This window comes from Sinocyclocheilus grahami, unplaced genomic scaffold (genome assembly GCF_001515645.1).
Source record: "Sinocyclocheilus grahami isolate Dianchi unplaced genomic scaffold, SAMN03320097.WGS_v1.1 scaffold9.1, whole genome shotgun sequence".
NCBI classification, from domain to species: Eukaryota; Metazoa; Chordata; class Actinopteri; order Cypriniformes; family Cyprinidae; genus Sinocyclocheilus; species Sinocyclocheilus grahami.
In genome coordinates this window covers 2,306,193-2,317,854 of record NW_015505188.1, presented here as the reverse complement: position 1 = coordinate 2,317,854, position 11,662 = coordinate 2,306,193, and the positions used below count along the sequence as shown (strand labels likewise).

The following is an 11,662-nucleotide window of genomic DNA, read 5'->3' as shown; positions in this document are numbered from 1 at the left end:
AATGAAGCATAACTTAAATCTGTTAAATTATGAAAAAGCAAACCGTAAGCAATGCAATTTTCCTGTCGTTTGTGTCATGCCCTTACGGTGAATCAGCATTGATTCATCGCTTCATATTTGCTCAAAGGCAGTGCATCATATTCTTTCCATCCTCCAGTGCCTTTGAGTTGCTCTTTTAGATGCAAACACACATGGTAACAAAAGAAAAGCTGCACATGTTTGATGCGGCTGACGACCATTAAAGTCTCTTTGAATGGAATCTAATTTTCCTCAGTCAGCATCAGCTTCTGTTACATCCTCTCGCCAAATTACCGTACACCAAATTAGGCCAAAAGCACAACACAAACACAGCACACACCGTTTCCGTCCCCCTTTTTTATCAGTTCTTCGTCTTGTTGTTGTTTTTTTTTTAAATGTAACAATCCGTGACATCTTCTGTATTGATATTCAAATTAGTGCAGAGCTTTGGGTGGACTTAGATGAAATTCACCAGCTGTTTATACACGGAGCATATTATATCCAACACTTTGCTTCACCGCCATCCGGGCTTAGCGTGGATTAAAGCGAGGCGTAAACAAACGCACGAAGGCCTTTGCGCTTTCTCCTCAGATTTTTTTCTCATGTTATCTGAACTAGCAAACTGCTATGCCAAAAAGATCAAGCAATTGTTTCATTGTATTTTATGCACAGGATGAGATTGTTCTTTTGAAACAAAGAGCAAGATACCCAGTCATGAAATGGATAGTAAAATCCCGCTGTTTCACTACCAGACGGCATTGTTATTTCTTTCATAGCTAAAAGGCATTTTTACCCTTTCCTTTCTCTCTCATTCTCCCAATCCGAGGGGTGTTTATCTATCTTCAGGATGTGGTGATGCTGTGACAGCTGTTTTGGAGGAGTTGTGTAGAGATCCCTTTGTTGGAAGCCTCGCCAGGGTTCCTCGGGCTTCCCTTGAACTGCCCTCTCCTCGCTGGAGGTTTGTTGACTGAGCCTGTGGCCCATTATTCTCTCAGGTGTGGGTGTTGGCCGTTGGGGTTTGATCCACATCTGTTCGGCCTTTAGGTCACTCCAGTGGTGGGCTGCACACAGAGCTCTGTGTGAGGTAGGAAGGGTCGCTTCTAAGGTCTGTGTGTCCATGTGGAGAACGCAGATCTTTAGAGATGCTTGAAGATGTGGGGTCCCTAAAGTACACAAACAGTACCGGACAGAGTCAACGTGTCTGTCTGCCCTTTCACTCCACAGGAAGTCACCAACGCCATCTGCCATAATTTGACCAAATAGATATGATTCAGAACTGCCTGGTGAAAAAGCTTCCTTTAACAAATGAAATTTTAACTTAACATTTATTATTTTACAAATATATATATAAGTAATAAGTAATAATAAATAAATAAATATAAATAACACAAAATAAAAAATAAACAATAAACAGAGTATATATGGAAAGGATATAAACATTTATTATTTATTTACATTAAAATGTACGTTAAATTTACATTCGTTTTTACATAAAAATGTTACATTACATACAAAATTCAATAATTGTATTATAATAATATCTAATAAATAAACATTATTATCTAATAAATAAACAATCTTATTTGAAAATGTTATCTGTTTTTGATATTGCATTTTAGTGTGTTGTTACAGTATTTAGTTACGGTTATATGTTCACATGGATGTATATATTATTTGCAGAAATCTTATCTACATTTAAACATTGTTAGTGCATGATCAGTGTTATTTATTCTCATCACATTTTCATCAACAGTATATTTTTGGTCTTTTGTCATAAATTTAGCACAGAATATTATTTCATTTAGCAAGTTCATTAAGTATTAGCTTTTCACTAGAATATACAGTTCCTGTATATTGTAATCCTGTAATAAAACATTCTGTAAGGCATTACTATTCTGTTGCTTGCCGTGTTGCTAAAGCCAAAGTCCCTTCATTTGGATACATTTCTGCATGTATTCAGCATACATCTTGCTAGGTTCAGTCATGTAGACCACTGATAATTTATCTGTATTATCATCAAACATCAGTGAATCACAGTGGCAAGTGGACAGCCACAGAATTTGATTACACCAACAGCAGCTTTGACAGGATGTGCATGTATTTGCATAGAGTATGTAATTTTTTGTTGACTTTAACATGTGCAGTGATCTGTGGGGGTTTGTTGGTTTGTGTTTTTGCTCTGCTTGCATTGATGTGGTTTTATCTATTTGACTGGCTTCTCAACGTGAGCTCCAGTCCATTCATTTGCACGACACATCCTGCCTCCGTAGATGATCACAGCATAGAGACGTGGAAACATAGAGGCGAGACACCCAAACCCCCGACCCTTGTATCTCTTTTGCTCTCGTTGTGTCTTTCGTCTTTTCTTTGCATCTCCCTCAATCAGTCTCTCTTGACATACTCCAAAGCATGGCTATGAAAAACAGGAAGTGAGGGTAACGGTAGTATGTTCCCTCTCGACGAGGTGCTTAGATGTGAAGTTTTTCTTATTCTCACTCTTGTCTCGCTTTTGCATGAAATGTCAAAAACAACACGATGCAAGTCTGGAAACAAACATACAACAGAGAAAAGAGAACACAAAAACACCCCCAAAAAATATATTTCTGTTCTGTTAAGTCCTTTCTTTCTCCGTCTGATCTTCTGAGGCCGTCTGAGGGAGCAGATCGTGTCTCTGACAGCAAACTTCCTCAGGACCTACAGGGGAAGTCAGAGATGATGTGTTCTACAGAAATGTAATTTCTCTCTTGTAGCCGAGCGTCCTCAGGCTGAATGACAGCTGAACTCAGGGTGGCTGAAGGCTTTCTCTATCCGTCCTGCTCTTTTGGCTGGTATTGAGATTAGATGATGTGCTTTCAGGGGCTATAGATGCAACACTGCAGCTCGGTAGATGTGTTTGGGATTTTTTGCTGAGATTACAGAGATTGTGAAAAGCATTATGAACATCCTCCAAAAAGAAGACAATGAAAGGGATAAAACAAGCAGAGTATCACGAGAGGGAAGATGACAGGCCTTGAATTTCTCTTATTAGGGCCTATTGTTGGATTAATTAGTTGCTCATGTTTTTGCTCATCTCAGTTGATTGAACTGTACTTTTGGTTTTTATGCCTGTTTTTCACCTGTTTCAAAAAAATGTACAAAAAGATTTTTAATCGCATAATAATAATAATAGCAATAATAAAAAATGTTTTATCATTGCTATTTGTTGCTAAGGTGTTGCTATGCTATGATTTCCAGCCCAAGTTCTTAATTAGTCTCAGTTCCCGTTGAGACCACAGTAGTTTCTGATTCCTCCCATAATAAAGGAATTTCTCATTTAAAATAATTATTAATGTATCTTACTTACAATAATTAATTAATTAATTAAACTTACAGAAGATAAAAAAGTTTTTTGAAAATCTCATAAATAACTGAATGAACTTTTTCAAGATGACCCATAGGAAAAAATGTATTTCTCAGTGTTGCGTTTCCTAAGCTCAGGAGACTTAGATGAGATTCTCATATATCTCTCATTTTAGTATCAACAGCATTTCAGATGTTTCTCCTAAAATTCCTTAGGAGAAATGGAAGTAGACACAAATGAGACATGAGAAATATTTGAGAAAAAAAGAGTGAAAACTGAGAATGTGGTGGAAGAAACATAGAAGACACAAATGACACAATCTCTATCAAGACTCCATTAGGAATATTTTATTGCTCAGTGGTTGCTCTTTCTAACCTCAGGAGACGTAGTTGTGATTCTCATGTATTTCTCATGTCTTTAGTCTCAACAGTGTCTCAGATTTTTCTCCTAAAAATCCTTAGGAGAAATAAAATTAGACACTACTGAGACATGAGAAAGTTCTGAAAAAAATTAATCCAAAATGAAAATGGGAGATCTCTTTATTGTCTTTCTGTAATCTCTTGCAAGACTCCATTATAAAGATGTTTTACTATTTAGAGGTTGCATATTTGATTGCAATGGGGGTTTTCACCTTTAACGGTTAGGACCGTAGGAGTAGAGACAGGAAACAATTGGACAGACAAGAATTGAACAGAAGCAGCAAAGTACGTTTAGCTGGGATTTGAACCCATGTTGTCTGAGGTACAGTTGTGTCTTCACATTGATGTGCTGCCCACAAGGCTATGGCTTTGGCTTAAGACATCTTCAGTTTTATTTTAGGAGAAACGTTAAACTTTTACTAATATTGTAAATACAAAAACTATCATTTAAATAGCATTAAACATTTCAGAATATCAAGGGTTATAGTATAAATGTTTAAATTTATCTTCAATGTCCAGCATTGTATATAGGCTACACCACATTTTCCAAACACACTAGAAAGGACTTACAAGTGCAAGATGTTAAGTATAAGAGCAATACCTTTTTTAACAAATGTAACACTATACCAGTGTACCAGTGTTTTTTTTTTTAGCATTAAAATTTTGTCTTGTACAGCCCATTTTTGCATGTATGTAAATATAGGTTATGGTTTCCTCTGTTAAATCATTGTGCAATAAAACATAAAACAACTTCAAATATGACAAGGCATGTATTGTCTTTGATTGAAATGGTGTGGATAAATGACATTGAAGCTAACCAGAGGGAAGAAAAACTAAATAAAACATTCTTTAACATTTCAAATATTTCTCCTAGTCAGAAATAAGGTTTCTTTAAGATTGAATGGAAACTTTTGCTTGAGTCTCCTGCTTCTCAAACATGTCTCCTGAGACAAAAATTCTAACACTGTCACAATGGTCTCCTTTAAAGCTTGAGAAGAGATCTCAACAACATCACACACTGTGCTCAAATTTTTCTCCTAATCTAAAGACTCTGGTGGTCTCATATATGTCTCCTTCAAAGTTTCAAACAAGATCTCAACAACATCACACACTGTGCTCAGATGTATCCCTTTAGCTAGAGACGATGGAGCTCTCACTTATGTTTTATCAAATGTTTAGAAGAGATCTCAACAACATCACACACTGTGCTCAGATTTTTCTCCCACACTAAAGACTTGGGAGCTTCTCACATTTGTCTCCTATAAATTTCAGAAGTGATCTCAATAACTTTACAAAGTGTGCACCAAGTCAAATGCCTCAATATGAGCTCAAACATGTCTACCATATAATATGTATTAATAATCAAATTAGTCAATTAATAATCAAGACTGAGTCATAAGCCATGTATGTGCCTTTCAGCAAAGAAAGCTCCAGGGTTACATTTTCTGTAGATCAGTTTTGATTAAGGCATCCGGTACATTACTATTTCCAACAACAAATTATGTGCCCAAGTACATAAACATTGTCTTATAAAAAGTAATATTATCCTTATTTCTGCATAATTTCTCTTTATTCTTTAACTCTGAATTTATGACCCCCCCCCCCCCCCCCCCCCTTCACCCAACACGGACACACACAGCACCCCCAACCGAAAACATCTTCCCGCGCCCCTGTCCCCCCCTTTATTTAGTGCCTTTCAGGTACTTCACTTGATGCACACTTTGTAAAGTTGTTGAGATCTCTTCTAAAGCTTTACAGGAAACAAATATGAGACCCCCAGATTATTTAGCTAAAGAGAAAACTCTATTCTAAAGCTTTAAATGAGACAAATGTGAGAGTGTTAGAGTTTTTGTCTCAGGAGACAAGTTTGAGAAGCAAGAGACTCAAGCAAAAATCTCCATTCGATCTTAAAGTGACCTCATTTCTGTCTAGGAGAAATATTTGAGATGTTAAAGAGATCTCACTTTTGATTTTACTTTCCTATGGGGACTTACATTATTTCATGTATTGCAATGCATAAAATGCATTACAAATCTACATTTTCCTTTAGGTTTATACTTTTACCTGATAAATATCTGAATTAACTAGGCAGACCTACATTATTTTCTGTTTTGTAATGCATAAAATACATAACAAAAAAACATACATTTTGTGAATCTTTTTATTTTTATATTTTTTCCTGATAAATAACTGAATTAACTTTTTATAAGTAGATTTGCATTGTTATTTTACGTATTGTAATGCTAACTTCTACAATATCCCAAAATAAACAAGTGAAAGAAGTGCTTTTGGTATGTGATAAATTAAAATCATATTTGTCTGTTTCTCACTCTGTAGGTGATGAATGGTACCTGTGCTGGCTGACTCTGACCCTCCCCAACCTGTCAGATGTGCAGTGGGCCATGTTCCCCTACCCCTACCTGGCAGCTGTAGGTCCTGACACTGGTGCTGGCTCTGTTGTCTACAAGCTCGTGGTCCAAAGTGGAGATGACTACGCGGGAACAGCTCACTTCTTTTTAGTTGATGGTGGGTTTGATGGGCGGACTCTTTGATAATCAGAAAACTGTCAATACAATCATTCTGCTAGTTAAAACGCTGGCCCACTTTAGATGGAATGGGAATTAGACTGATGTCTCACATGCAGACATGCATTAAATGGTCAATAATTTTAACCCCTTGAAACTGAAATAGTTTAGATAGAATATTTAGCTCAGGTTTGAGAGTGACAGGAAAGACTGACAGGAAATATCAAGGTTTTTTTCGCAGTTTGCCATGAAATCATAATGGACACCACATGCTTTTATTTTGAAACAATGGCAATGGCGTGGCTTTTTTATCAGCCAGTTGGTTAACACTGTAATAGAAATGGCATAAAATGCTAAGTCACTAATGTAATCCATGCCTTTTCCATAGTTATTCACTCGTGTTTAAGAGATTTCATTTAGTGCACGGAGAGATACAAAGGTTAAATGAATCTGAGGCATGATTAGAATTCTGTCTAATTAGTCAGAAGCAATCAGACTAAACAATATTTAAACATACAATTCTGATCTGCCCGTATATGTGTTAGTGTATGTGTGCTTTGGGACAGGTGTGCCGTACTAGTTTTATTGTACCTCCAGGACATCTTCAGAAACATCATAACCTCTCATAATGGTTAGTCATTCATCATCTGATATGTTGTGACATTACAAAATTACTTCTCTGGTCCATAAGGATTTAGAATGCTATAAATATTCTGTCTCCGGTGATATTACACTCAGATGTTTATAAACTCTGTGTTTTGGTGCTGTTGCCTATAGCGCTCTTCCTCCAAGTATTTGATCTGTCTTTTAGGTGAATGTCATTCATTGTCAGTTAGACTAGATTTGTCTTTGTGTTTTCTGACTTGTTATTTTGTTTTCAAATTTATCATTGTGTTTTCTGACTTGTTATAATGTTTTCTGAATTGTTATTTAGTTTTTTAGACTTGCATTTGCGTTTGTAATTTGTTATTTTGTTTTCAGAATTGTGATTTGTTTTGCACTTCTCGGGCACCATAGTAGTGTATTATATCTGTGCAACAGTTATTGAGCCTTACTTTTAACAGTTTTAAATTCCAGTTACTGTGCACGTTAAAAACAAATTCTAGTATTTCCTACGCCCGTGTTTTGTTCTCACAGACACCCGGTAGCAAGTAACAAAACAACATTAAACTCCGGCAAGAAGATAAAGTCCTTTTTACAAAATCATAGACATGTATTTACAAATCAAGTATAATGGAACTAGAGAATGATCTTGGAGAGAGCTTTACCGAGCTGACTGCTGTAACCGAACGCGACCAGGGTTTCATTCACTCATAATTACAAATTAAGCTTTTAATGTGATTTAAACTTTAAAAGTACATTAAAATAGAAACAACACAAAGTTCTTCAACATGGAATGCTATAGAAATGTAGTAACAGTCATTTCCACAGATACTTGTTTCATATTTGCATCATCATTCGGAAGGATTAATTCCTACAACTTGTGGCCACTGTCCATGTTTCATTAATTTTGTTCCTTAACCCATGATTTAACTAAAATGAGGGAACAAATTAATACCGAACAAATTCTTAATTCATGGCCATGCAATCTTTAATTTCCCTTCCACATGTTTACCACAGTAAGAGATGCGAAAACAGTGATAAAAAGTGAATGACAATAAAATAAACCTGCGAAATTAGAGGGTTAGATGGTGAGGATTTAGGAAAAGAAACAATGCCTAAATATGATTGAATTTGTGGAAATTCGTGACCAAGAACAAAGCAGCATGAATGTAGGCTTATATGGGCTCAAACAGCATCAAAAAGCATGGTCGCGATGTAAGATTTTCCAGCTAACCAAATATTCCTCTAATAAACAAAGCTTTTATACCACACTTGTCATAATCAGAGTTTATAATTTGTAAATAAATAATTGCTGGATTCAAAACAGCAATTAAAAGGCGCTGTGACCGACACTGACAACAAGTTTTCCCAAAGCATTCAATGCTGTCACTAAACGGTGATGCCACAACTAAGAGCATCGTTCACAAGTTTCTGTAGGACCTAACTAGCCTAGGCACAGGTTTCCAAGCCCTGGGACAAAATGGGATGCTTTAAGGAAAATGTATAGCCTATGTAAGTAATAGGCCTAAAATAAAAATAACAATTTGTTTTCATAAAAAAAAAAGCTAAATATATCTGACTTAAGTAATTAAGCTAACAGATTTAAAACAGAAGTGTGGCGTGGCGCTCCATAAACAAGTTCACGGAAAGGAAAGGATGACAACGCGCATTCTGTTTGTTTGCTTTATTTAGCAAAAGCATTTTATGCATACGTTTTTTATGTTTCAGCTGTTCGATCGCACCGGCGCCTCGCGCGCACAAACTTACATTCTGTTCATTATCAAAATAAAATAGTCAATCAAACATATAAAAGGTTACACTGGTCAGTTTTAATAGACCGTAGTATACCGGTCCACTTTGCTGTTATGCCAAGGACTTTTTTGCTCATGTGAAGAGGATGATCTTTTCCGTCTATATGTGAATGCGTGCAAAGTACAAGCCTAGTTTACATTATAAATAATAGTTTAACATTCAAATACATTGCGAATATGGAAACATTTGGATTTGTGCCGAATGAGACATGAGTAATAACCTCCAAATACATCTATCCAAGCCCGCGCTCGCTTCGTCTCGTATGCACGCATGCACTGTCACGATCTAATGCACTGTAAATGCCGGATTTTTTAAAAACAATTAGGCCTACCGGAACGCAAAAATAAAAAATCTGCCATTTTCCTGAACAGGATCCAGCAGGATCAAATTAAGTACTGGTCATAATACTCACATAAAAATGTTTCATGTGAGCAACAGTGTGTTTTGCTGCAGCAGCGCCGATGGAAGCGGTTCACTGACTGCGCAGCACATCCACACGCGCCACAGTTACGTTTGGGATAATTTTATTTTAAATGCCATAATGTCAGTTGAAAACATTGCAATAGTGTTTTAAAATACAATAACGAGCACCACGAAACCATTTAAAGAGGCGCGTTCAGCGGTCTCCGCGTCGGGATAGGAAACAGCCAACAAAGTAAAATTATCTCAAATGAGCTCTCTTCATTTTATCAAATGATCATAATCACATCTATTCATTTTACAATCCTGCTGCTAGCATTTTATTCAGACTAAAACCCTTTTAATTCGGGTGAGAAAGCGGGGGGTTTTTTTGAGTGGGTTTTGCACATCCTGTCATGTCGGTGACTGCGTGCTGCTGCAATAGATGCATTTTGCTGCATTAAAGTTAACGATTAATCGATTAATTGATCGTTAATTTCAACGACGATCGATCATGGAAATGATCGAAAATTGACATCCCTAATGGGAACACAGAATGATCTTGGAGAGAGCTTTACCGAGCTGACTGCTGTAACCGAACGCGACCAGGGTTTAAAGGCTGAATGAATGACTGACAGCCACAGCGGAGAAAAGAGTTTGTATGAACTTTAATGTAAGGACTTAAATATTCATATGTAGCTCACATTAAGCTATCGTATGGCTTCAGAAGTAACACAGAATCATTCGCACAATTGAAAAAAAAATAAAAAATCTCGGATTTGGATCGGCTCTCTCTGACCGATACCCGATCCGAGAAAAATGGCACTATCGAAGCCGATACCCGATATGAATATCGGATTGGCGCATCCCTACTTGTAAGAACAGAATCAAGCGTGATTCTGGATCAGACCCTCTGCTCGTAGCAGATGAGCATTCAAGCAGCTGCAGAAAGGGCAAGGCGAGGCGGGTACAGCTGGGAGATCTGCTCTGCCTCAGCAGCTGTGTTCTTCATCCACCTCCTCTTCCTCAACTCCCAAATAACGATATGCTCAAGGGGACAGTGGTTAAAATGAACTCTTGTCTTGCTATTGTCCTGAAGCAGGAACGGAGGGGGGCATATTGCTCCTCACACACACAAATGCACTGAACCACAGCTGGCAGAAGGGTCCCTCACACTTAATGTGTGTAAAAAGACTCGAAGGCTTTTGTGACTTTGTCTTTGTAATGCTCTTGCACTTTGAGCTGAACTTTACAAGAGTTGCTCTTTTAATATATGATTATAAACAAGTGCCACATCAGTTTTTAGTTTGCAAATTGGTAACATGCCATAAGTCATCATTTTTTAAGTTAGGCAGGTTGTTCCTATATTTTCATGTCCCTATAATATGTGTCTTAATATACTGGATAAAATATAAAAAAAATTTTGAAGAAGGAAATCATATTAGATTCTGCTTACCAAAATTGTTATTTTAGTATTATTTTATTCACTATTAATGTATATATTCATATCTTGAATTATGTTTAATTTTTATATTTTTAGTAAATTTTTTAATTTAATTTAATTTTAATTTAACTTTTGATTGTTAAATTTAGTACTACAAATTAATTTATTTCAGTTAGTGCAACATTTCTGAGTTTAAGTTTACCCTTTTTATCTAACATTTTATTTATTTTTATTTATTTTATTTATTTTATTGCATCTTCATTTCTAATGCCAAAAATGTAAATGTAATTTGGAAAATAATACATCATAAATATACAGATTACAAAATAAAATGACAGAAATCTGTATTTTAATATGTTTATAAAAATATGCATATTTTTAAGTATTTGCCTTATTTTATTTTATTTTTTATTATTATTTTTAGCTTCATTTCAAATACTGAAAAGTATTTTTAGTTGTCTTGGTTTTAGCTTTAGTTTTAGCTAACAATAACAACACTGGTCCCAATATCATTTATAAATATAATTTTAAAATAATAAATCACAAAAATATAGATTACAAAATAAAATTATAGCAACCTAGATCTTAATATTAAAATATATTTTATAAATATTGCCGTTAGAATTTATTTTTTTATTTGCTACATTAATTGGGTGTGTATTTTGTGACAGGTGGAGAAGATTCATTTGAAGTGGACAGAGCAACAGGAGAAGTGAAGACCACAGGGCGACCTCTGACCCCCAGTAAGGAGTACACACTGACCGTCCAGGCTGTGGACTCGCAGGGCAGGAGGGGTCCGCATGCCTCTGTGTTCATACTAGCTGGCTTTCGGCCCCCTCAGTTCACCAACACCACCTATACGATCTACAACCCAGAGAGCATTGGGGTGGGCCAAGCGTGAGTACAGGAAGCTGTGTGTTAGTGGCCGTGTTTGTGTGTGTCAACATGTAAAAAGATTCAAAATTTGCTGCTCATTAGAGGGTAAGGGAAGGATTGTGTGAACGTGGCCAACTCCAAAGCTTTATGTGTCATCTGTTGCATGAAACAATTCACCCGGAGGGATAGTGGAGGTTGAAAGAGGGGGGACAGAGTGAATAGAGGA

The 11,662-nt window shown here is 36.3% G+C and overlaps 1 protein-coding gene across 1 annotated transcript in view; it reads left to right on the top strand.

Annotated features, from left to right (window-relative positions):
• Window positions 1–11,662, top strand: part of LOC107592533 (neural-cadherin-like) — a 138,894-nt gene that overhangs the window by 71,130 nt on the left and 56,102 nt on the right. Inside the window, exons 2-3 of the mRNA XM_016282067.1 lie at window positions 6,115–6,303; window positions 11,232–11,457. Of these exons, the coding sequence (XP_016137553.1) occupies window positions 6,115–6,303; window positions 11,232–11,457 (415 nt within the window). The remainder of the gene's footprint in view (window positions 1–6,114; window positions 6,304–11,231; window positions 11,458–11,662) is intronic.